Genomic DNA, 27,016 nt, shown 5'->3' with positions numbered 1-27,016 from the left:
CATCAGTCAGGAAGTTTAAGCTTGGTAGCAAATGGGTCTTCCAAATGGACAATGACCCCAAACATACTTCCAAAGTTGTGGCAAAAGGGCTTAAGGACAACAAAGTCAAGGTGTTGGAGTGGACATCACAAAGCCCTTACCATCACAAAGCCCTCAATCCCATAGAAAATGTGTGGGCAGAACTGAAGAGCCTGTGCGAGCAAGGAGGCCCACAAACCTGACTCAGTTACACCAGCTCTGTCAGGAGGAATGGACCAAAATTCACCCAAGTTATTGTGGGAAGCTTGTGGAAGTCTACCCGAAACGTTTGACTCAAGTTAAACAATTTAAAGGCAATGGTACCGAATACTAATTGAGTGTATGTGAACTTCTGACCCACTGTGAATGTGATGAAAGTAATAACAGCTGAAATAAATTATTCTCTCTACTATTATTCTGACATTTCACATTCTTAAAATAAAGTGATGATCATAACTGACCCAAGACAGGGAATTTTTACTCTGATTAAATGTCAGGAATTGTGAAAAACTGAGTTTAAATGTATTTGGCTAAGGTGTATGTGAACTTCCAACTTCATCTGTACCTCAAATACCTCATACTCCTTCACATTGATTTGATACGGGTACTCCCTGTATATAGCTCTCTTGTGTATTGTATTGTGCCCCACAATGAAATCGGGGAAGGGACTGTGGATCTGTCTTCGTTTGTATGCTCTTCACGTGCAATATCTCAGACAGCACTAGCCCAATTTTGACAAAAACTTGGGTGAATGCCATAGAGATCCGGGATTTACAAAATTATATTGATTGGTCCAAGGCTTGTAGTATTTAACTGAAATGTGTTAGTCACATAATAATATCATGATATCTCAATTGGCACTGCATCATTCATGGGGGGGCGACATGTTTACACAGTTGCCCTGTTTAGTTTTGAGTCAGTACCACATAAACCTTAATAATAATAATAATGAGTTTTCATTGACTTTGAGTTCAACTAACTAGAAGTATTTGAGTAAAAAATGCATTGGCGTTTACAGTGTGGGGTTAGCAGTGTACACAAGCTGGTGAAGAATTACATCAATCCGGAGTCTGTGTCCATGAGTGTCCTACAGGGGGCGTACCTTAGGGAAGACGTGCAGGTGGAATGGACCCAGCTGTTTCTGTAGAAACTCCTGGCTGCGGGGCAGTGGAGGGGGCGGGGCAGAGGGTGACTCTCCCACACTTGATTGGTCATCTGACTCTGCATTCCCGTTCTCCTTCTTGGTTGCCTTGTCCACCTTAATCAATTGTATTTCATTAGAGTATGAATTCAAACAGTATAATGCTGTTCCATGACTCCATTGGAAAGCAGTTGTAAAAACACTGTTTACCTTCTTGACCTTCCGTATGGAGGCATACTCTGCCGTTACAGGGTCCTGGGGGGCCAGGGAGGGCAGGGCCGATCCGTTAGCACCGTTGAGCCCCTTCCCTCCTCTGCTGCTCCCATTAACAGCTCCTCTGGCATTTCCCTGAGGAATACAGACACACAAACACGCAGTTGGAAGGTACTTGTCCTTCCATTGGGCCAACAAAAGAAAAGCAGAATAACAAAATGAACAACTAACATTTTTACGGGTAGGCAGTCACAATATAAAGGCAATGATGACGCGATGTCAACACTTCTATTGCATTGCTTTCAGAGCATAAATACGCACATTCCCATTCCTGTTTCTGTTCCCATTGAGGACATCGTCGGTGCGGGTCCCGTTGGGGCTCTGTGAGGTCCTCGGTGTTGCTGGGGTGTTGGCTGATGTGGGTGGGGGAGCTGGGGGCACCGTGTCAACCTCTCTAACCCCTACACTCTCGTACAGCCCATTGTCAAAGCAACGGACGGGTGAGTTCCGGATCCCCACCTCAGTGTAGGTGTGGTCTCTGACCCCCTCTTCTCCTCCCCTCTGGATGTTTCCCTCCCCCTCGGGGCTGGTGGGGATCTGGGGGAGCTGGCGGACAAGGGGGGGGCGGATGTCAGAGGTGGAGCGATGGCTGTGAAGGAGGAGAAGGTCCATACTGGCAGGACGGTTCTTACCCCCACCTTGAGAGAGAGAGGAGGGAGACTTTTATTATCAGGTCATTGTTACATGGTTTCCATTTCACCAATGTACCGGTTGTTTTCTAGTTGTTGGCAGTCTATTGGTTGTTGGTATTGTTACTCACTGTTGCCGTTGCGGGGCAAGCGGTTGATCTCATGCAGCCTAGTGTCAGATTTACTGATGGAGCTGTTCTTGGGCTGATGGAGAGCACCCTATACAGAGAGCATATATACTGCTCAGTCTGATGTACAGTCACTGGGTGGTGCTGAACTCTTAGGAAAAAGGCTTCCAAAAGGGTTCTTCGGCTGACCCCATAGGAGAACCCTGTTTGTTTCCCGGGTAGAACCCTTTTTGGTTCCAGGTAGAACCCTTCAAATCTAATTTTATTGGTCACATACACATGTTTAGCAGATGATATTGCGGGTGTAGCGAAATGCTTGTAAGGGCCTCTGTAGAAAGGGTTCTACATGGAACCAAAAAGGGTTCTTCAAGGGTTCTCCTACGGGGACAGCCAAAGAACCCTTTTAGGGTTTAGATAGCACCTTGTTTTGTCAGAGTGTCGATATGTTTGACATTTCTGCTGCTATAAATGAGGGGATAATATAGTAGATTGCCCAGGTGGTGGAATGAGCTCACCAAGTCTTGTGTAAGGTAGTACTAGGCAATTTATTGGCTGGGCCTATAACAAATGACGGTAAAGGGATGGTTGATGGGCTGCCATGGATGATAGACAACATAAAGAATAAAAGATGTATAAAGAAGGGGCTAATATAAATAACTCACCAGGTCTACTGAGGAGCCCTTCTCTCCATTGGCCGGAGGATGCTTGGTCTTGTTTTTCCTGAGGAGACATGAAGGAGCAGTTATTATTAACTATGTCGCTGTTGAGTTTCACTCAAGAGAGAAGTAAATATTCCTCCATGGTTGCTAACATTTCCACACGTCACTAGGGGCCCCTTGGGAACGTTGTATCCATGGGGGACTGTTGATAGGGCGAGCCATGTGATGCAGGTGTGCTAAAGACAGCAGTAGGTGACTATAGGTGAAACAGATCTCAATACTCATATGTGGCTTTCTCTCCTCATCTACAGCTCTAGACCTACACCAATCTGATCTCAATACTCATTTGTGGCTTCCTCTCCTCATCTACTGCTCTAGACCTGCACCGATCTGATCTCAATACTCATATGTGGCTTCCTCTCCTCATCTACTGCTCTAGACCTGCACCAATCTGATCTCAATACTCATTTGTGGCTTCCTCTCCTCATCTCCTGCTCTAGACCTGCACCGATCTGATCTCAATACTCATATGTGGCTTCCTCTCCTCATCTCCGGCTCTTCACCGGCACCGTTTTGATCTCAATACTCATATGTGGCTTCCTTTCCTCATCTACTGCTCTTCACCTGCACCGATCTGATCTCAATACTCTATGTGGCTTCCTCTCCTCATCTCCTGCTCTAGACCTGCACCGATCTGATCTCAATACTCATATGTGGCTTCCTCTCCTCATCTACTGCTCTAGACCTGCACCGATCTGATCTCAATACTCATATGTGGCTTCCTCTCCTCATCTCCGGCTCTAGACCTGCACCGATCTGATCTCAATACTCATATGTGGCTTCCTCTCCTCATCTCCGGCTCTAGACCTGCACCGATCTGATCTCAATACTCATATGTGGCTTCCTCTCCTCATCTCCGGCTCTAGACCTGCACCGATCTGATCTCAATACTCATATGTGGCTTCCTCTCCTCATCTCCTGCTCTAGACCTGCACCGATCTGATCTCAATACTCGTGCGTGGCTTCCTCTCCTCATCTCCTGCTCTTCACCTGCACCGATCTGATCTCAATACTCATATGTGGCTTCCTCTCCTCATCTCCGGCTCTAGACCTGCACCGATCTGATCTCAATACTCATATGTGGCTTCCTCTCCTCATCTCCGGCTCTAGACCTGCACCGATCTGATCTCAATACTCATATGTGGCTTCCCCTCCTCCTCTACTGCTCTAGACCTGCACCGATCTGATCTCAATACTTATATGTGGCTTCCTCTCCTCATCTACTGCTCTAGACCTGCATCGATCTGATCTCAATACTCATATGTGGCTTCCTCTCCTCATCTACTGCTCTAGACCTGCACCGATCTGATCTCAATACTCATATGTGGCTTCCTCTCCTCATCTACTGCTCTAAACCTGCACCGATCTGATCTCAATACTCATATGTGGCTTCCTCTCCTCATCTACTGCTCTAGACCTGCACCGATCTGATCTCAATACTTATATGTGGCTTCCTCTCCTCATCTACTGCTCTAGACCTGCACCGATCTGATCTCAATACTTATATGTGGCTTCCTCTCCTCATCTACTGCACTAGACCTGCACCGATCTGATCTCAATACTCATATGTGGCTTCCTCTCCTCATCTCCGGCTCTGGACCTGCACCGATCTGATCTCAATACTCATATGTGGCTTCCCCTCCTCATCTACTGCTCTAGACCTGCACCGATCTGATCTCAATACTTATATGTGGCTTCCTCTCCTCATCTACTGCTCTAGACCTGCACCGATCTGATCTCAATACTCATATGTGGCTTCCTCTCCTCATCTACTGCTCTAGACCTGCACCGATCTGATCTCAATACTTATATGTGGCTTCCTCTCCTCATCTACTGCTCTAGACCTGCACCGATCTGATCTCAATACTTATATGTGGCTTCCTCTCCTCATCTACTGCTCTAGACCTGCACCGATCTGATCTCAATACTTATATGTGGCTTCCTCTCCTCATCTACTGCTCTAGACCTGCACCGATCTGATCTCAATATTCATATGTGGCTTCCCCTCCTCATCTACTGCTCTAGACCTGCACCGATCAGATCTCAATACTCATATGTGGCTTCCTCTCCTCATCTCCTGCTCTTCACCTGCACCGATCGGATCTAAATAGACATATGAAAGTAGATTCCCGGAGGCTATCCATACATGTTTCTTTCACCTAGCCTGTGTTTTTCAGTTCAGTGAAGATAAAGGAGAAGAGATGCATCTGTGCAACTACACACACACAGAGGCCACTTAGTACCATTGAGATGCCCCAGGGACTCTGTCTCTCTCTCCAGCCCAGGACACAGCTCTCTATGCACCTCTCAGCTCTGTCTGCCCCTGGGGAGCCATGAGCAGGTGTCTAAGCATCCACATCCCACAGGACTGTCACATCATAACAACACACTGGAGGCAGGAATTCAGCACCAGAAAAATTCATGGCTTACCAAACTAAAGAGAATACTTTTTTTTCATACATTTTGTGGCAACATCAATGTATTTATTTCTTTATTGGTTCCATTTACAGATGCCTTTATATGAAGCTTTACTTTAAACTACAGTACATCTCTGGTTAAAGAGGATTACATGAAGCTTTACTTTAAACTACAGTACATCTCTATGTCTGGTTAAAGAGGATTACATGAAGATTTACTTTAAGATACAGTACATCTCTGGTTAAAGAGGATTACATGAAGATTTACTTTAAGATACAGTACATCTCTGGTTAAAGAGGATTACATGAAGCTTTACTTTAAACTACAGTACATCTCTATGTCTGGTTAAAGAGGATTACATGAAGCTTTACTTTAAGATACAGTACATCTCTGGTTAAAGAGGATTACATGAAGCTTTACTTTAAGATACAGTACATCTCTGGTTAAAGAGGATTACATGAAGATTTACTTTAAGATACAGTACATCTCTGGTTAAAGAGGATTGCATGAAGATTTACTTTAAGATACAGTACATCTCTGGTTAAAGAGGATTACATGAATATTTACTTTAAGATACAGTACATCTCTATGTCTGGTTAAAGAGGATTACATGAAGATTTACTTTAAGATACAGTACATCTCTGGTTAAAGAGGATTATATGAAGCTTTACTTTAAGATACAGTACATCTCTATGTCTGGTTAAAGAGGATTACATGAAGCTTTACTTTAAGATACAGTACATCTCTATGTCTGGTTAAAGAGGATTACATGAAGCTTTACTTTAAGATACAGTACATCTCTATGTCTGTTTGAAGAGGATACCAAATGCAACGAAGCCACTGAGGGTTGAGTCTGATTGGTCCCTGAGGGTTCCGTAAGAACCAGAGCATACTGTGTTCTATTGCTTTTGTCTACTAAGAATCCTGATCTATAAGCTAGTCACTCTAAAAAACAGGGTAAATAAATGACAGAAAACACATTGGTTTGTTTTAGGCCAGCAGCATACCACCTTGCATCCCACTGCTGGCTTTCCTCTGAAGCTAAGCAGAGTTGGTTCTGGATGGGAGACCAGATGCTGCTGGAAGTGGTGTTGGATGGCCAGTAGGAGGCACCCTTTCCTATGGTCTAAAAAAATATCTCAATAACCCAGGGCAGTGATTGGGGACATTGCCCTGTGTAGTCAGATGTCCTGACTCTGTAGGCACTAAAGTGTGTTTAGAGTGTTTACCCTGGCATCCTGGCTAAACCCCACTCTGCTGTAAATGAGAATGTGTTGTCAGTAAACGTGTCTAGGTAAATAATTGTTTATTTGTTGTACCCAGCCAGTTGGGTCACTTAGTTGGATTGTTTTCTTTGAATACTGAAGGCGTGGCTTGGTCGGGTGTGGGTTTCAGATATCCCATAGTTTGAACAGTAGAGAGAGCGAGAGGGACAGAGAGAGAGGGAGAGAGAGAGAGAGAGAGAGAGAGAGAGAGAGAGAGGGAGAGAGAGAGGAGCTTGGCTAAACCCACAAAGAATTGGGTGAAATACCACAGTGTGACATCACAGCAGCAAGACTTGTTGCTATGATGTGTGTGACATCAAATCTCAGCAACAAGAAAAGGGCAACCAGTGAAGAAAAAACACCATTGAAAATATAACCCATATTTATGTTTATTTATTTTCCCTTTTGTACTTTAACTATTTGCACATAATATGACATTTGAAATGTCTTTATTCTTTTGGAACTTTTGTGAGTGTAATGTTTACGCTTAATTTTTACAATTATTTATTTCACTTTTGTTTATCTGTTCATATTATTATCTATTAATGAAATTGAATTGAGAGAGAGAGAGAGAGAGAGAGAGAAAGTGTCAAATCTGTTGGTTGTGACCTCACCTTTGGCAGCCCACACAAACCACCACGATGATGATGGTGACCACAAAGGCTGACGCTGCAGCGATGGCCCCTAGCAACAGCACCTTACGGTAGGAATCGTCCATCACAGACGCCATAACACACTCAGACACACACTCAGACACACACTCAGACACACACTCACACAGAAGGAGGGTGCTCAGGAAAACCTGCAGCGGAGTTTAAAAAAATGAACAAAATAAGTTAGGGTCAACTTTGTTTTCACCATTTTATTTTTGACAGGATTTCATGTTTTTTAAAGTGTGATAAGATAGTGTACACCACTAAGAGAGTTGGAGAGTAATACTGGATCTACAGTGGTGCACGGAAACAGAGAGGAAGAGGGGAGGGGTTAATGCAAAGAGCGACATTAGGTGAGCAGAGGGGTGTGTGTGCTTGACCATCTAAGGTTCTATTTTGGGCTTTTTACCACACGTAGCACAAAAAGAAAACGGAGAAGCATGCTGGGTTGTACGCTACATGAAGATCACATATTTTCTGAAATGACATATTCTCATCTACACTACACTCCCTCTCTAGATAATCCAAAGTGCATACATTAAGCCAGCTAACATCCCACAGATATGTGTAGGACTTCATCCATGCTACTTGTTAGCTCATACTAGTAATTGTATTCTCATGTAGTGAGCTCAAATGTAAGTTTAACAGAATAACACAAAGAGTCTGTCTGTCTGTCACGACTTCCACCGAAGTCGGTTCCTCTCCCTGTCCTGGCGGCGCTCGGTGGGCGGTGGAGGCTTTCCTCCACAAGCAGCATATTTTTGCGTGTAGTGATTCTAGTAAGGTGCGTTGTGGTTCTACGCCTTATGCGAGAACTGTTTGTTCCCATTGGGTTTTGGGTATTTGTACTGGACTGTGTTTGTTTTGGACCTGATTAAAAGTTACACGCTACACTGACATTTCTGCTCTCTTGCGTTTGACTCCTCACTTACCTTCAGTGTGCTCGCAACAATCTCTGTCCAGCCTCAAAACAAATCTTTCTGGCCATCAGTATGCTTCATTTCAGTTCCTGCCACAATATGTTTGTTTTCCTTCTCAATAAGAAGGAAAGTGATTGCTTTGCAATGTTCTGATTAAGTGGCCTATATCTTGACAAGCCCATTTAATCAAATACTTATAAATGATGCACACACTATAAACACACGTAACAACAAATACACACATACCATAGTGCCCTCCAAGCTCATCAATTAAGCTCGGGGCCCTGGGTCTGAACCCCACCCTGTGCAACTGTGTCCTGGACTTCCTGACCGGCCGCTCTCAGGTGGTGAAGGTAGGAAACAACACCTCCGCTACGCTGATCCTCAACACAGGGCACTCAGCCCCCTCCTGTACTCCATGTTCACCCATGAGTGTGTGGCCATGCACACCTCCAACTCAATCAACAAGTTTGCAGACGACACAACAGTGGTAGGCCTGACTAACAACAACGAGACAGCCTACAGGAAGGAGGTGAGGTCCCTGGGAGTGTGGTGCCAGGAAAATAACCTCTCACTCAATGTCAACAAAACGAAGGAGCTGATCATGGACTTCAGGAAACAGCAGATGGAGCACTACATCGACGGGACCGCAGTGGAGAAGGTGAAAAGCTTCAAGTTCCTTGACGTACACGTCACTGACTATCTGAAATGGTCCATCCACACAGACAGTGTGGTGAAGAAGCCAGAACAGCGTCTCTTCAACATCAGGAAGTTGAAGAAATTTGTCTTGTCACCTAAGACCCTCACAGACTTTTACAGATGTGCAAATGAGAGCTTCCTATCAGGCTGTATCACCGCCTGGAACGGCAATTGTCCTCCCAGTGATGCGTTGTGCAGATTGCACCACCCTCCGGAGAGCCCTGAGATTGCGGACGGTGCAATCTGCACAACATATCACTGGGAAGACACTACCTGCCCTCCAGGACATCTACAGCAGAGGGTGGTGCAATCTGCACAACGCATCCCTGGGAGGACACTACCTGCCCTCCAGAACATCTACAGCAGAGGGTGGTGCGGTCTGCCCAACGCATCCCTGGGAGGACACTACCTGCCCTCCAGGACATCTACAGCAGAGGGTGGTGCGGTCTACCCAACGCATCCCTGGGAGGACACTACCTGCCCTCCAGAACATCTACAGCAGAGGGTGGTGCGGTCTGCCCAACGCATCCCTGGGAGGACACTACCTGCCCTCCAGAACATCTACAGCAGAGGGTGGTGCGGTCTGCCCAATGCATCCCTGGGAGGACACTACCTGCCCTCCAGAACATCTACAGCAGAGGGTGGTGCGGTCTGCCCAACGCATCCCTGGGAGGACACTACCTGCCCTCCAGGACATCTACAGCACCCAGTGTCACAGGAAGGACAAGAAGAGTATCAAGGACCTCAGCTACTCGTGCCACTGCCTGGTCACCCCGCTGTCATCCAGGTCAGTACAGGTGCCTCAAAGCTGGGACCGAGAGACTAAAAAACAGCTTCTATCTCAAGACCCTCAGACTGTTAAACAGCCATCACTAGGCGACCTCCACACAGTACCCTGCCCTCAGTCACTAGCCGGCTACCACCCGGTTCCTCATCTCTGCACCTTAGAGGCTGCTGCCCTATGTACATAGACATGGAACACTAGTCACTTTAATAATAGACCTTGAATCATGTTTACATAATGTTTAACACATTTCATATGTACAGTGGGGCAAAAAAGTATTTAGTCAGCCACCAATTGTGCAAGTTCTCCCACTTAAAAAGATGAGAGAGGCCTGTAATTTTCATCATAGGTACACTTCAACTATGACAGACAAAATGAGGAAAAACAATCCAGAAAATCACATTGTAGGATTTTTAACTCATTTATTTGCAAATTAATAATAATAATCAATAACAAAAGTTTATCTCAATACTTTGTTATATACCCTTTGTTGGCAATGACAGACAGAGGTTAAACGTTTTCTGTAAGTCTTCACAAGGTTTTCACACACTGTTGCTGGTATTTTGGCCCATTCCTCCATGCAGATCTCCTCTTGAGCAGTGATAATTATATTTATACTCCAGACTCCGACATATTGTCCTAATATTTATATATTTCTTAATTCCATTCTATTACTTTTAGATTTGTGTGTATTGTTGTGTATTGTTAGATATTACTGCACTGTTGGAGCTAGGAACACAAGCATTTAACTACACCCGCAGTAACATCTGCTAAACATGTATGGGACCAATAACATTTGATTTGATACACACACACACACACACACACACACACACACACACACACACACACACACACACACACACACACACACACACACACAGAGAGACATCTTCTGTAATCAGTAGTTATCCCATTGTAAAATAAATGTGATGACGTTCAATCAACTTTTAACCTACAACAAATCCAATGAAATAGTAGGATTTTTTTTGTTGATTTCACGTAGAATTGACGTTAATTGACAAACCAAATGTAAATGAAAACGGGATGTAATCCTGATACACCTTGGACAGGGAGGGTGTTGTGGCAGTATTGCCTTTTTCATGGCCATAACTTATGCTGTTTTCAGCACATGCACACGTACGCACACACACACAAGCTCACACACAGTCAGTGAAAGTGATGTGACCAATCCACTGGATTATTAGGAAAACTGAACACAAGGGACATGAAAAAGAGCAGTCAGCAAAATGAGGTCAGGGAGAAAGAAAGAGAAAGAAAGAGAGAGACAGAGACAGAAAGAGAGAGATGTACATTTCCAAAGTATACTTTGGCAATATGCACAGTAGAGGTCGACCGATTCTGATTTTTCAACACCGATACCGATTATTGGAGGACCAAAAAAGCCAATACCGATTAATCGGCCGATTTAAAAAATAAAATAAAATAAACAAATGTATTTGTAATAATGACAATTACAACAATACTGAAATAACACTTTTAACTTAATTTAATACATCAATAAAATCAATTTAGCCTCAAGTAGATAATGAAATGTTCAATGTTCAATTTGGTTTAAATAATGCAAAAACAAAGTGTTGGAGAAGAAAGTAAAAGTGCAATATGTGCCATGTAAGAAAGCTAACGTTTCAGTTCCTTGCTCAGAACATGAGAACATATGAAAGCTGGTGGTTACTTTTAACATGAGTCTTCAATATTCCCAGGTAAGAAGTTTTAGGTTGTAGTTATAATAGGACTATTTCTCTCTATACCATTTGTATTTCATTAACCTTTGACTATTGGATGTTGTTATAGGCACTTTAGTATTGCCAGTGTAACAGTATAGCTTCCGTCCCTCTCCTCGCTCCTCCCTGGGCTCGAACCAGCAACACAACGACAACAGCCACCATCGAAGCAGCGTTACCCATGCAGAGCAAGGGAAACAACCACCCCAAGGCTCAGAGCAAGTGAAGTTTCAAACGCTATTAGCGCGCGCTAACTAGCCAGCCATTTCACATCGGTTACACCAGCCTCATCTTGGGAGTTGATAGGTTTGAAGTCATAAACAGCACAACGAAGAGCTGCTGGCAAAACCGCACGAAAGTGCTGTTTGAATGAATGTTTACGCGCCTGCTTCTGGCTACCACTGCTCAGTCAGATACTTAGATACTTGTATGCTTGTATGCTCAGTCACATTATATGCAACACAGGACACGCTAGATAATATCTAGTAATATCATCAACCATGTGTAGTTAACTAGTGATTATGATTGATTGTTTTTTATAAGATAAGTTTAATGCTAGCTAGCAACTTACCTTGGCTTACTGCATTTGCGTAACAAGCAGTCTCCTTGTGGAGTGCAACGAGAGAGAGGAGAGAGAGGCAGGTCGTTATTGCGTTGGACTAGTTAACTGTAAGGTTGCAAGATTGGATCCCCCGAGCTGACAAGGTGAAAATCTGTCGTTCTGCCCCTGAACAAGGCAGTTAACCCACCGTTCCTAGGCGTCATTGAAAATAAGAATGTGTTCTTAACTGACTTGCCTAGTTAAATAAAGATTAAATAAAGGTGTAATCGATTAATCGGTCGACCTCTAATGCACAGTAATACGTCATGCCAATAAAGCAATAAAGCAATTGAACTTCAATTGAGAGAGAGAAATTCCAGAATACACAATAGGGTATATGCATCTATTTTCCTTCCTTCTTCTCTCCTCATCCCTCACTCTCTTCACCTCTCTCTCACCCTCTCTTTCTGCCATGCAGAGATGTGGGGTGATCCACAGCAAATTAATTAGCACCCATTTTTGCTGTGTATGGAACAGACAGACAGCCCCCTATGGAACAGACAGACACAGACAGATAGACAGACAGGCCCAATTTTGGAGAAGCTGCTGACAACAGCTATCGAGAGAGATAGGGAGATATGGGGGAGATAAAGAGGGAGATGTAGAAGAAGAAGAAGGCAGGGAGTGAGATTCGACCATGACAGACAGAGAAATTGCCAGACAGGGTGGCAGAGAGGGAGGAGAGATGAGGGGAGAGAGAGGTCATTGGCAGACTGTTTCCCCCTGTCTCCTCTTCCTCCTCCTCCAAAAATTCAATGGAGAAACACAGATATCATTTCAGCTTCCCCACGAGAGCGTTCATCCGAACTACACAAAGCACCTCAGTATGTTTCCACATGCTAAGCACACACTATATTTAAACATTTCATTAATATTTAGCTTTAACAATGATTATGATTAGGTGGAAGAGGAGGGGAGGAAGAGGATAATTGTGAAGATGATAAAAACTATGCTTCTGTCACTACAGATGATGGTGGTGATGATAATGATGATGATTATGACTCAGACCTAGTGCTGATAACACCTTGAGAGGAAGCGTTTCTCTGGAAACTCAGCAGAAATGCAAAAGCAGAGAGCAGAGATGTGATACAGAGAGATAAGAACTGAGATGTGTGAGAGAGAGAGAGAACACAATTAGACCCACAATTAGACCCAACCAAATCATGAGAAAACAAAAAGATAATTACTTGACACATCGGAAAGAATTAACAAAAAAACAGAGCAATCTAGAATGCTTTTGTACCCTGAACAGCGAGTACACAGTTGTAGAATACCTGACCACTGTGACTGACCCAAACTTAAGGAAAGCTTTGACTATGTACAGACTCAGTGAGCATAGCCTTGCTATTGAGAAAGGCCGCCGTAGGCAGACATGGCTGTCAAGAGAAGACAGACTATGTGCTCACTGCCCACAAGATGAGGTGGAAACTGAGCTGCACTTCCTAACCTCCTGACAAATGTATGACTATATTAGAGTCACATATTTCCCTCAGATTACACAGATTCACAAAGAATTTGAAAACAAACCTGATTTCGATCAACTCCCATATCTACTGGGTGAAATACCACAGTGTGACATCACAGCAGCAAGATTTGTGGCCTGTTGCCACAAGAAAAGGGCAACCAGTGAAGAACAAACACCATTGTAAAAACAACCCATATTTATGCTTATTTATTTAGTCTTTTGTACTTGAACCATTTGCACATCGTTACAACATTGTATAATATGACATTTGAAATGTCTACTCTTTTGGAACTTCTGAGTGTAATGTTTACTGTTCATTTTTATTATTAATTTCACTTTTGTTTATTATCTATTTCACTTGCTTTGACAATGTTAACACATGTTTCCCATGTCAATAAAGCCCCTTGAATTGAATTGAGAGACAGAGAGACAGAGAGAGAGAGAGAGAGAGAGAGAGAGAGAGAGAGAGAGAGAGAGAGAGAGAGAGAGAGAGAGAGAGAGAGAGAGAGAGAGAGAGAGAGAGAGCAGCAGTATAGCAGAACAACCACAGTTAGAAGTCAGGGCTTCTTCTCTGAGCTTCCTTAGACAAACAAGAGACAAACAAGAGCAGAGCTAGAACACAACACCACTCAAGATGACACACAGAGCCTTATGATACCTGTATGAATGGCCTCTTAGTCCTGTCGGAAAGTATTGTGACTCCTCTATGTAGTTCTTATCGGATGAGTGTTGAACATATTTTCAGGTGTTATTCTGTAATGTCCACAGCCGTGTCTGAGGACCTGAACCACGTGTCAAACTCATTCCACGGAGGGCGAGTGTCTGCGGGTTTTTGCTCCACCCTTGAACTGGATGAATTAAGGTCACTGATTTGTAAGGAGTCCCCTCACCTAGTTGTCTAGGTCTTCATTGAAAGGAAAACTCCAAAATCATCAGACACTCGGCCCTCCATGGAATGAGTTTGACAGCCATGTTCTAAATGCACCTGTGATGTTGCCAGGTCAATGACCACTTTAAAACAGCAGGGGAGAGTTTAAGGAGAGTGACAGCCTAGGTGTGTAGTAGTCACTTCTCCATACAAAATGATTTCGTCAGTCCAGACCTTCAAAGAGTTTAAGGAGAGTGACAGCCTAGGTGTCTAGTAGTCACTTCTCCATACAAAATTATTTTGTCAGTCCAGACCTTCAAAGAGTTTAAGGAGAGTGACAGCCTAGGTGTGTAGTAGTCACTTCTCCATACAAAATGATTTCGTCAGTCCAGACCTTCAAAGTGATTCCTGTGAGTACCTGTAAAAACCCTTTTACATAATCCGCATTCTTGTCATAGAGCAGGATCATCAATGTTTCTGTTGGGCTCTGTGCTCACCCCTGGAAACGGGAGGGAGGGTTTCAGCCCCACCTCCACCACCCCAGCCCGCTGTCTACCATAGCCCGGCCCAGCCACACAGCCTCTTGTTATGCTTTAATGGTATCTGCAAACTCCCCAAAAGCCTTTTTTCCCTCTCTGTTGGATTAAGGGGTCAAATGCCCACCGACGCAATTTTCCAAATTGTTGCCAGAGCTTCACAGGCAGGGTGGAGATGTGTAGGCTACCCTGTCCTCTTCAACTGCTCTCACTCTGTCAACACATCAGCACACATCACACTAAGTGATTATTCTAACAGAACATCGGCATAGAGCATCAGTGTGTGTGTGTGTGTGTGTGTGTGTGTGTGTGTGTGTGTGTGTGTGTGTGTGTTTGTGTAGCGCCCCCTTCAGTCTCAAATGAGAACCGCACCGTAGTTCATTCTTAAACGCTCAACCTCTAAATCAATCTGTAATCAAGGTGTTTGGAGATTGGTTAGTGACTAACATAATCTATGACAGATCATAGAAACGGAAGGGGGGGGAGAAAGGAGAGAGAAGGGGGAGAGGGAGTATGGGTGAAAGAAAGAGGGGGAAAGATAGATTGTGGGAGAGAGCAAGATGGAGAGAGACAGAGAGAGATGGGAGAGGAGGATTAAAGAGTGAGAGAGCGGTGGAGAGAGAGAGAGAGTAGGAGGATATAGAGAGGAGGGAGAGACAGAGAGAGAGAGAGAGAGAGAGAGAGAGAGAGAGGGAGGATATAGAGAGGAGGGAGAGAGACAGAGAGAGAGAGAAAGAGGGGAAGCCAGGAAACATCACAGCATAGTGGGCTTGGTTCAACAGAGGCCTTGCCCCCCAGAGCATCACATTACACATTACAGCGGAGGAGAAATCACATTATGTCCTCAGCAATCTCTGCCCCCGTGAGACACCACCATAACAACACAGAGCGAGAAGAGAAGGGGGGTGGGGGGGGCTGCCATGTCCGTCTCTAATCCACAGTATAAACAGACACACACACGTCCTAATGTTATCTAATTAACACTGCAATATTCTGTACATGGTTTGCACTGTGACCCTGTCTAACTCATTATTTACAACCATTAAGCAACTGTATATCTGCACTTGTATATGTACATCGTATACATCCTGTAGCTACTATCACTGACGTGCACCGGCTATGATGTCACCTAGCTGTTGTTATCTTTTGTTCAGTTTAAGGTGGGAGGGAGGGGAGATACAGTACATGGGTTCTGTGTATTTACTGAAGAAGGAAATAACTATAAATATACTGTACCATCATGATGAGCGTAGCTTACTACCAACTTGTGAATGAATGTGTTTATCCCAGCTATCTACTATGTAAATCTCATGAAGTACCAGGGGATGTTTAGATAATAAGTAACTACTACTACTTTGGATAAAAGCATCTGCTGAATGACCTTCTTTGTTTCTTTCTTGTTGTGCCATAGCCTGGTCCCAGATCTGTTTGTGTTTTATCCACCTCCATCTTGGTTTCTTTCTTGTTGTGCCATAGCCTGGTCCCAGATCTGTTTGTGTTTTATCCACCTCCTCTGGTCGACGGAAGTGACTAGATGTGTCTAAAATCCCAAACAGATCTATGACCAGGCTAGCACAGAGAAGCGGTGTAAGATTCAAATCCTTATCATGGCCTGATCCCAAATATACCACTGCTAAGATATCGCCTTTCACAATATGACAGTTCATTCACTTGACAGTGTATCTCCATTTTCCACTGCTTAAGTCGTGTGGATGGTCCAATGCCAATGGGAGGCTGAGTAAAGCTGAAATACTAAACTATGCTGATCCCAGAGACTCGGGCAAGGCAAGCCCCTCTCTTAGCTTAGGCTTAATTAACCAGTCTGCGTCATATGCAAACATTTTGATTTTTAGATTTAGATAGTCTCACGGGATTGTGAATCTTTCGCTCTCTTGCCTGCTCTTTCTCTCATATCTGCTCTCTCTCCCTCTCTCTCCTTCAGCTAATTTCAGTCCAATAGTTCCTCATTATTTTAATGATGCTGGTAAAGGAAGTTTTCTGCTCACCCATGCAGTTCACTTTCAACAACAGGCAGAGCAGTTTGGGAACTGAACGGAAAACCCAAAGTGTAGCTAGTGAATCATCAACAAGCTGACAGTAGCAAATTCATGTGGTATCAAAACAACAAGCAACTCTACATTTCCAACCCATGTTGGGGAGAGAGTCTTCGTAACAGTTGTCTACCTTTTCAGTCTCATTATGTTCAATAATTGGTCCCTTGACAAAGTTTAGTCTTTTCATACACTCTTAGAAAAAAAGGTTCCTAAAGGGTTCTTCAGCTGTCACCATAGTAGAACCTTTTTTTGGTTCCAGGTAGAACCCTTTTTGGTGGAATGGGTTCTTCAGCTGTCACCATAGTAGAACCTTTTTTGGTTCCAGGTAGAACCCTTTTTGGTGGAAAGGGTTCTTCAGCTGTCACCATAGTATAACCTTTTTTGGTTCCAGGTAGAACCCTTTTTGGTGGAAAGGGTTCTTCAGCTGTCACCATAGTATAACCTTTTTTGGTTCCAGGTAGAACCCTTTTTGGTGGAAAGGGTTCTACTTGGAACTCAAAAGGGTTTTACCTGGAAAAAATGGTTTTACCTAGAACCAAAAGGGCAGGTTTTACCTGTAACCAAACACGGTTCTTCAAAGGGTTCCCCTATGGGGTCCGCCGAAGAAGCCTTTTTGGTTCTAGATAGCATCTTTTTGTGTATCGCAGCTTAGTACAAAAACTACAGAAAAAGTTATTTGCATAATGTGCAACACTGCTGGTCAACTCAAATAGGTAGGTGTAATCTTGTGTCCATATGCGTGTGTATCTCTTTCAGAACACTATGTATAACAGCTGGACCTTGTGAAACCTCTTCAAACTCGCTTGTCTGCTACTACGCTGAACAGGAAACATCTCAAGTACCAGCCCCCCACCTGCCTTTGACAGGGCCTAACAGACACAGATATTCCTCCCCAGCTCTCCATCTCCGTCTGTCTTTCTCTCTATGCATATGGTTTAAAGAGCAACTGAAGGCATTAAACAACTTCTCTGGTAGAAAATGGCCTCTGTGGCATCAATATTAGTCAGGTTGAAATCTTCTTGTGTCAAAACTTACTACAAAGTATAAAAAGGATCATTTTGTTATAAAGTCAGTCTCGTACAAAACAGAGAGATGATAAAAAAGACCAGATTTAAGGCAACAGTTTTCTGAGGGTTGGGATTGATAACTCACACGCCCACTTCTGTCAATGATGCCCAACTGTCCAGAGACAACATGGCTCTCTGTCCCCAGCTGTCATGTGGACATGTTGTCCAGTCTGCATATGAATCCAGAGACAACATGGCTCTCTGTCCCCAGCTGTCATGTGGACATGTTGTCCAGTCTGCATATGAATCCAGAGACAACATGGCTCTCTGTCCCCAGCTGTCATGAGGACATGTTGTCCAGTCTGCATATGAATCCAGAGACAACATGGCTCTCTGTCCCCAGCTGTCACGTGGACATGTTGTCCAGTCTGCATATGAATCCAGAGACAACATGGCTCTCTGTCCCCAGCTGTCACGAGGACATGTTGTCCAGTCTGCATATGAATCCGGAGACAACATGGCTCTCTGTCCCCAGCTGTCATGTGGACATGTTGTCCAGTCTGCATATGAATCCAGAGACAACATGGCTCTCTGTCCCCAGCTGTCACGTGGACATGTTGTCCAGTCTGCATATGAATCCAGAGACAACATGGCTCTCTGTCCCCAGCTGTCACGTGGACATGTTGTCCAGTCTGCATATGAATCCAGAGACAACATGGCTCTCTGTCCCCAGCTGTCATGAGGACATGTTGTCCAGTCTGCATATGAATCCAGAGACAACATGGCTCTCTGTCCGCAGGTGTCACATGGACATGTTGTCGGAAGGGGAATGATACTCGAGCTAGCTAAATACATCAAGCTAACGTGTAATGTTATGTTATGTTATGTTGCATGTCTTAGGAAGATGTGCATAGCTCATGTTAGCTAGCTAGCTACCTTGATAACAACAGTTAAACGGTAGCCCATTGGCATTTAGGGTCAATACGGGGCAGGCATTTGGACGAGAGGGGCCTGGAGCTGATCTACTGGCACTGGCAAACACCTCAGAAGGGGCAATAGGTGATTACTAATAAGACAGTACATCACAAGTGTTTAGTAATATTCGCCAAATACATTTGCATGTACAGGAATTTGACTTTGTGAAATGGTGTGAAATGGTGTGAAATGGTGCTGCCACAATAAACAGAATATACAGACAAGGTAATAGCAGTCTATCAATACGTGTCACTCAACATCTCTACTTATTTCCTACAGATAGAGGACAGGAGAGAGACTCTGAATTGGGAGAGACATTGCACTCAGCACTAAAATTATACAAGACACATCTATTACTTTTTATTGACTTTTCTTATTATCAAATGGTGCTATCAATGGGTGGGTGGGACATGTCAGGGAACTGTTTTATATGGGACATCATACAGGAAGGAATGACGACTGACATGTTTGGTAAGGTAGCCCCAGCATGCACAGGACAAAATGATGTACGGTATCTGTATCGGCTGTGAATGGCAACAGAATATGAAAGGCAAGTGTAATATTAGTACATTGTTATATTAGTAGAACACTGCTTTACAGTATTATGGATGGTTTACACTTGAAAGTTATCAAAACACTTTGATTAGAATATCTACAGAAGTTCAGCAATTGCATTCTTCTCTCCTGGAGGACACATTGCATTCTTCTCTCCTGGAGGACACATTGCATTCTTCTCTCCTGGAGGACACATTGAATTGGTTGATATTGCCATCCTCCTGCATCTGACATCTGCCTGTAGTTATTGAACTCTGCCTGCTGGACCCATGGGTTGAGGCAAACTCATATCCATGATAGAGAGTCATGCACTCCACCTCTTCTGCACATGTCCATAACCTGTAATATGTTACATGGATGGAAGGGACTTCATCACCCACTGGAGACTTGAAGACACCCAGACAGACACCCATCACCCAGAGAGCTGTGGATGTCAGTGTGTGTTTGGACAAATCCTCAGATTTGGCCAAGTAGACCATAGAAATATAATCCCATTCCAGTTCTGCTTAGCTAGCTGAAGTTGTACTCACAACATATTTGTACACACAACCTATGTTGATGTTCTAGGTAAAGTGTAGGCATGCTGTCTTCATAAGCACGTGATACTGACAGCAGAAACATATTTTTAGCTGATACATGCATCTCAACTGAGTAATGTTTGTGTCCACATGCATCCTACACCTGTATGGTGTTAGTAGTTCTGGGGTTTCTCACCTGTTCAGTGGACAGAGAGAAGAGACCATACAACAGAAGACAGTTAGCAGTGGTGTGTGTTGATTCACATCGATGGAACAGTAGTGGAGAGGGTAGCAAGTTTTAAGTTCCTCGGCATACACATCACAGACAAACTGAATTGGTCCACTCACACAGACAGCATTGTGAAGAAGGCGCAGCAGCGCCTCTTCAACCTCAGGAGGCTGAAGAAATTCGGCTTGTCACCAAAAGCACTCACAAACTTCTACAGATGCACAATCGAGAGCATCCTGGCGGGCTGTATCACCGCCTGGTACGGCAACTGCTCCGCCCTCAACCGTAAGGCTCTCCAGAGGGTAGTGAGGTCTGCACAACGCATCACCGGGGGCAAACTACCTGCCCTCCAGGACACCTACACCACCCGATGTCACAGGAAGGCCATAAAGATCATCAAGGACATCAACCACCCGAGCCACTGCCTGTTCACCCCGCTATCATCCAGAAGGCGAGGTCAGTACAGGTGCATCAAAGCTGGGACCGAGAGACTGAAAAACAGCTTCTATCTCAAGGCCATCAGACTGTTAAACAGCCACCACTAACATTGAGTGGCTGCTGCCAACACACTGACACTGACTCAACTCCAGCCACTTTAATAATGGGAATTGATGGGAAATGATGTAAATATATCACTAGCCACTTTAAACAATGCTACCTTATATAATGTTACTTACCCTACATTATTCATCTCATATGCATACGTATATACTGTACTCTATATCATCGACTGTATCCTTATGTAATACATGTATCACTAGCCACTTTAACTATGCCACTTTGTTTACATACTCATCTCATATGTATATACTGTACTCGATACCATCTACTGTATCTTGCCTATGCTGCTCTGTACCATCACTCATTCATATATCCTTATGTACATATTCTTTATCCCCTTACACTGTGTACAAGACAGTAGTTTTGGAATTGTTAGTTAGATTACTTGTTGGTTATTACTGCATTGTCGGAACTATAAGCACAAGCATTTCGCTACACTCGCATTAACATCTGCTAACCATGTGTATGTGACAAATAAAATTTGATTTGATTTGATTTGATGGATGCCAGGGGAAGACAGGATTCCCCAAAAATAAAAACAATTAGAAAATAATGTATCTTTCGTCTCTCTGTTTCAGAATTGTCTTCCATTCACAAGTGGCTGAATGTATATGACCAGAGAAAGGGTTTGAGTGAGCGAAACAGCACCCTCCTGTCTCAGTATCTGTATTTGTATTTATTATGGATCCCCATTAGCTGTTCCTGGGGTCCAGCAGAATTAAGGTAGTTTATACAATTTTAAAAACATTACAATACATTCACATTCTCAGGCCCCTACTCCACCACTACCACATGTCTACAGTACTAAATCCATGTGTATATGTGTGTATAGTGCGTATGTTATTGTGCGTGTGTGTGTGTATGCATGTCTGTGCCTATGTTTGTGTTGCTTCACAGTCCCCACTGTTCCATAAGGTGTTTTTTATCTGTTTTTTAAATCTAATTCTACTGTTGCATCAGTTACTTGATGTGGAATAGAGTTCCATGTAGTCGTGGCTCTATATAGTACTGTGCGCCTCCCATAGACTGTTCTGGACCTGGGGACTGTGAAGAGACCTCTGGTGGCATGTCTTGTGGGGTAGTCAGGGTGTCTGAGCTGTGTGCCAGTAGTTCAAACAGACAGCTCAGTGCATTCAATATGTCAATACCTCACATAAATATAAGTAGTGATGAAGTCAATCTCTCCTCCACTTTGAGCCAGGAGAGATTGACATGCATATCATTAAAACATCTTAACGATCGGACCCTAAAATGACATACCCAAATCTAACTGCCTGTAGCTCAGGACCTAAAGCAAGGACATATTCTTGATACCATTTGAAAGGAAACACTTTGGCATTTGCGGAAATGTGCAATTATTGTAGGAGAATAAAGTCAGCAAAAAAAGAAACGTGCCTTTTTCAGGATCATTCGTAAAAATTCAAATAACTTCACAGATCTTCACTGTAAAGGGTTTAAACACTGTTTCTCATGCTTGTTCAATGAACCATAAACAATTAATGAACATGCACCTATGGAACGGTCGTTAAGACACTAACAGCCTACAGACGGTAGGCGATTAAGGTCACAGTTATGACATCTTAGGACACTAAAGAGGCCTTTCTACTGACTCTGAAAAACACCAAAAGAAAGATGCCCAGGGTCCCTGCTCATCTACGTGAACGTGCCTTAGGCCTGCTGCAAGGAGGCCTGAGGACTGCAGATGTGGCCAGGGCAACAAATTGCTATGTCCGTACTGTGAGACACCTAAGACAGCGCTACATAGAGACAGAACGGACAGCTGGTCGTCCTCGCAGTGGCAGACCACGTGTAACAGCACCTGCACAGGATCGGTACATCCAAACATCACACCTGCGGGACAGATACAGGATGGCAACAACAACTGCCCAAGTTACACCAGGAATGCACAATACCTCCATCAGTGCTCAGACTGTCCACAATAGGCTGAGAGAGGCTGGACTGAGGGCTTGTAGGCCTGTTGTAAGGCAGGTCTTCACCAGACATCACCAGCAACAACGTCGCCTATGGGCACAAACCCACCGACGCTGGACCAGACAGGACTGGCAAAACGTGCTCTTCACTGACGAGTCACAGTTTTGTCTCATCAGAGGTGATGGTCGAATTTGCGTTTATCGTTAAAGGAATGAGTGTTACACCGAGGCCTGTACACTGGAGCGGGATCGATTTGGAGGTGGAGGGTCTGTCATGGTCTGGGGTGGTGTGTCACAGCATCATCGGACTGAGCTTGTCATCATTGCAGGCAACAACAACGCTGTGTGTTACAGGGAAGACATCCTCCTCCGTCATGTGGTACCCTTCCTGCAGGCTCATCCTGACATGACCATCCAGCATGACAATGCCACCAGCCATACTGCTCATTCTGTGCATGATTTCCTGCAAGACAGAAATGTCAGTGTTCTGCCATGGCCAGCGAAGAGCCCGGATCGCAATCCCATTGAGCACGTCTGGGACCTGTTAGATCGGTGGGTGAGGGCTAGGACCATTCCCCCCAGAAATGTCTGGGAACTGGCAGGTGCCTTGGTGGAAGAGTGGGGTAACATCTCACAGGCAAATCAGGTGCAGTCCATGAGGAGGAGATGTATTTATTTATTTCACCTTTATTTAACCAGGTAGGCAAGTTGAGAACAAGTTCTCATTTACAATTGCGACCTGGCCAAGATAAAGCAACGCAGTTCAACACATACAACGACACAAAGTTACACATGGAGTAAAACAAACATACAGTCAATAATACATTATAAACAGGTCTATATACGATGTGAGCAAATGAGGTGAGATAAGGGAGGTGAAGGCAAAAAAAGGCCATGGTGGCAAAGTAAATACAATATAGCAAGTAAAACACTGGAATGGTAGATTTGCAATGGAAGAAAGTGCAAATTAGAAATAAAAATAATGGGGTGCAAAGGAGCAAAATAAATAAATAAGTTAAATGCAGTAGGGAAAGAGGTAGTTGTTTGGGCTAAATTATAGGTGGGCTATGTACAGGTGCAATAATCTGTGAGATGCACTGCAGTACTTAATGCAGCTGGTGGCCACACCAGATACTGACTGTTACTTTTGACCCCCCCCTTTGTTCAGGGACACACTATTATATTTATGTTAGTCACATGTCTGTGGAATTTGTTCAGTTCATGTCTCAGTTGTTGAATCTTGTTAAACAAATATTTACACATGTTAAGTTCGTTGAAAATAAACACAGTTGACAGTGAGAGGACGTATCTTTTTCTGCTGAATAACACATTAGATCTGGTAAAAGATAATACAAAGAAAAAACATGCGCTCTCATGTACATCGAAGGGCCAGCCGTGCTGCCCTGTTCTGAATCAATTACAATTTTCCTAAGTCCTTTTTTGTGGCACCTGACCACAATTGACAGAAATAGAGGTGAATTGTTGCAACTCGTTGTGCCATTGTCCTCTGGTGGCTAGCTGAAACTGTCCCTTTCCTAAATTAGCCATGGATGGAGATTAGCCATGGGGATTTGGATTGTGCTTTTACCCAAAATATTATGTAATTTTTTGGGTGACCCGACCAAATTCCCAAAGAAATATGAGTTATAGATCTGTCATTCTCATTGAAAGCAAGTCTAAGAAGTGGTAGATCTGTTCTACGTGTTAAGTTTCATTTTTTACTTTCGGTTCTGTACACCGTACATGTTGCCCCTGAACTGAGAAGATAGAAGTTCAATATGCAGCTAAATGTCGTAGGCTAATGGGAAACTTCACTGCTAGACACTATTTGGGGTGTTTTTCCAGTCTCTCTACATACAGTTGAAGTCGGAGGTTTATATACACTTAGTTTGGAGTCATTTAAAACTTGTTTTTCAACCACTCTACAAATTTCTTGTTAACAAACTAAAATGTTGGCAAGTCTGTTAGGACATCTATTTTGTGCATGACACAAGTAATTTTTCCAAAAATTATTTACATACAGATTATTTAACTTATAATTCACTGTATCACATTTCCAGTGGGTCAGAAGTTTACATACACTAAGTTGACTGTGCCTTTAAACAGCTTGGAAAATTCCAGAAAATGATGTCATGGCTTTAGAAGCTTCTGATAAATGATGTCAAGTAGCCTGAGTCAATTGGAGGTGTACCTGTGGATGTATTTAAAGGCCTGCCTTCAAACTCAGTGCCTCTTTGCTTGAGATCATGGAAGATCAAGATGAATCAGCCAAGACCTCAGAAAAAAAAAGTTCAGGACACGCCACTGGCGGTCTGAAAATGTATTCTGACACTTTGTGACTGTTGTCTTCCTGTTGTCTCCGCCTATCACGGTGGGTATGAATTAATGAGTTATAGAGCAAACAACGCAATTATCAAAACACATAGGTTGTAATATGGCTTTTTTTCTGGCTTGGCTTGCCCAGTGATTTTTACCCCCACACTGCTACTGTTAGCTATAGAATATTGTGTTGTCGGACAGCTGACTGAAGACCAGGCATTCAACTCGCAGGTTAATACCCTTTCCACGGTAACATGTCTTTACATGACATTATGAAACTTTGAAACTAACATGCTAATCAGATCGCTCATTCGCATGGGTCCGCGTGCGCCATTGCGCACATGTTGATTTTATCCACCCACACCAGACGCGATCAGGACACGCTGGTTGAAATATCAAAATGAACTCTGAACCAACTATATTAATTCGGGGACAGGTCGAAAGCATTAATTATTTACGGCAATTTAGCTAGCTAGCTTGCTGCTGCTAGCTAATTTCTCCTGGGATATAAACATTGGGTTAATAGATAAAAGGATAAGAGGGTAAACGTTTGTTTCCAGTAATCTCTCTTCCTTCAGGCTTCTTCTTCTTTGGACTTTATATGGCGGTTGGCCACCAACATTAAGGTGCTTTACCACCACCAACTGGACTGGAGTGTGGACCTCAGTCATCTTTCAATCACCCAGGTGAGTATATGCTCCTAACAACCAATGAGGACATGGGAGAGGCGGGACACGTCAAGGGTCACAAACAGAACCAAATTCTATTTTAGCGACTGGCTACGCAGATGCTCTTGACGCGTGTGAGCAGTGATGCAATGATTGAATAACATGTATGTGTACATTTATTTTGCAATGCTCGCGCATGAGACATGAGCGGGGTGGTCAGCATGTAAGGTGCACGCTACTTTTGTAGCAAGGTGTTGAAGAACGAGTGTTTCATGAAACACATTCCAGACACTGGTTATTGCTGTCTTTGCCTAACTGTGATTTCACAGAGAAATACCAGCTAGATAGGCAAGCCATTAGCCAGATGCAGCTATCACCAAGTTATGCTAGCTAGCTGCTCAGCTTGGCCACAAGGGCAGTGCAGGCTTTAGCCTACACAGAGATCTGAATTAGCTGACCATCTTGAGGCGAGTCAGTCGTGAAAGGAGAAGTCCTGAACTTCAAAACATTGTTCTCTCGATAACAAAGCTAGTTTAGTTTAAGTTTACCTCGCTGTATTCTCACTACTAACCGTGTTTGTTGTGATTGAAACCCAAGAACTACCAACACCCCACCCCCAAGACAGCTCTCGTTTTGGCTTCAGTCAGGGCCGCGAGCGTTTCTTAATAAATCAGCTAAAAAACAAAGACAAATCAGGAAGTTCAGCCCCGCTTTATATGCATAATTCATTCCTGTGCAGATTTGAAAAGCCCTCCCAATTGGGGAGACAGAGAAAGGCTCAGCCCAGCTATCTGCAATACTCCGGCTGCAATGTACTGAAACATCCAAACAGGATTACAGAGAAATCCAGGGAGATTTCTCTCTTCCCCTCCACAGCTAGCTAACGCTGGGTGGGCTGTGAGCAGATGAATGATGATTTGACTGCTTATCGTCTGATAAAGAGCATTAACTCACGGAGAGGACACAGGAAAGGGACAATGAGGAGCAGGCAGAGCTGACCCAGACCCCATTCAAGCCCTCGGCTTCCTCTGTTACATACATTATAGAATCACACCTCACAGTGTCTCATCTGATGACTATGTCTACTTCAACTAGCCAACTACCAACTTTCAACTAGGTCTCACACACAGCTAAACACACACTGCACTGCCAAAATCCATGATTTCATCATCACACACAATATACCAATCCAACACACACTATTTAACATGTTGCTATTACCTTAACCAGATTTGAACTCTTAGTTAAAGCTTGTCACACGTAAACACACACTAGCCTCCTCATTCCTTCTCATCTCTTCTGACAGCTTGGTTCGACCAAAGCATTTTAACCACAGT

General features: G+C 43.7%; 1 protein-coding gene across 1 annotated transcript in view; it reads right to left on the bottom strand.

The window, feature by feature from the left end:
* Positions 1 to 27,016, bottom strand: part of LOC110508384 — a 102,836-nt gene that overhangs the window by 45,887 nt on the left and 29,933 nt on the right. Inside the window, exons 2-7 of the mRNA XM_021588884.2 lie at positions 7,206 to 7,393; positions 2,852 to 2,909; positions 2,193 to 2,280; positions 1,694 to 2,070; positions 1,370 to 1,507; positions 1,121 to 1,276 (exon numbers count right to left, since the gene is read on the bottom strand). Of these exons, the coding sequence (XP_021444559.2) occupies positions 1,121 to 1,276; positions 1,370 to 1,507; positions 1,694 to 2,070; positions 2,193 to 2,280; positions 2,852 to 2,909; positions 7,206 to 7,321 (933 nt within the window). The 5' untranslated portion in view covers positions 7,322 to 7,393. The remainder of the gene's footprint in view (positions 1 to 1,120; positions 1,277 to 1,369; positions 1,508 to 1,693; positions 2,071 to 2,192; positions 2,281 to 2,851; positions 2,910 to 7,205; positions 7,394 to 27,016) is intronic.

The sequence above is a fragment of the Oncorhynchus mykiss genome, chromosome 28 (assembly GCF_013265735.2).
Source record: "Oncorhynchus mykiss isolate Arlee chromosome 28, USDA_OmykA_1.1, whole genome shotgun sequence".
Lineage (NCBI taxonomy): Eukaryota > Metazoa > Chordata > Actinopteri > Salmoniformes > Salmonidae > Oncorhynchus > Oncorhynchus mykiss.
The sequence above is the reverse complement of the archived record's forward strand: the minus strand, read 5'-3'. Positions and strand labels throughout refer to the sequence as shown.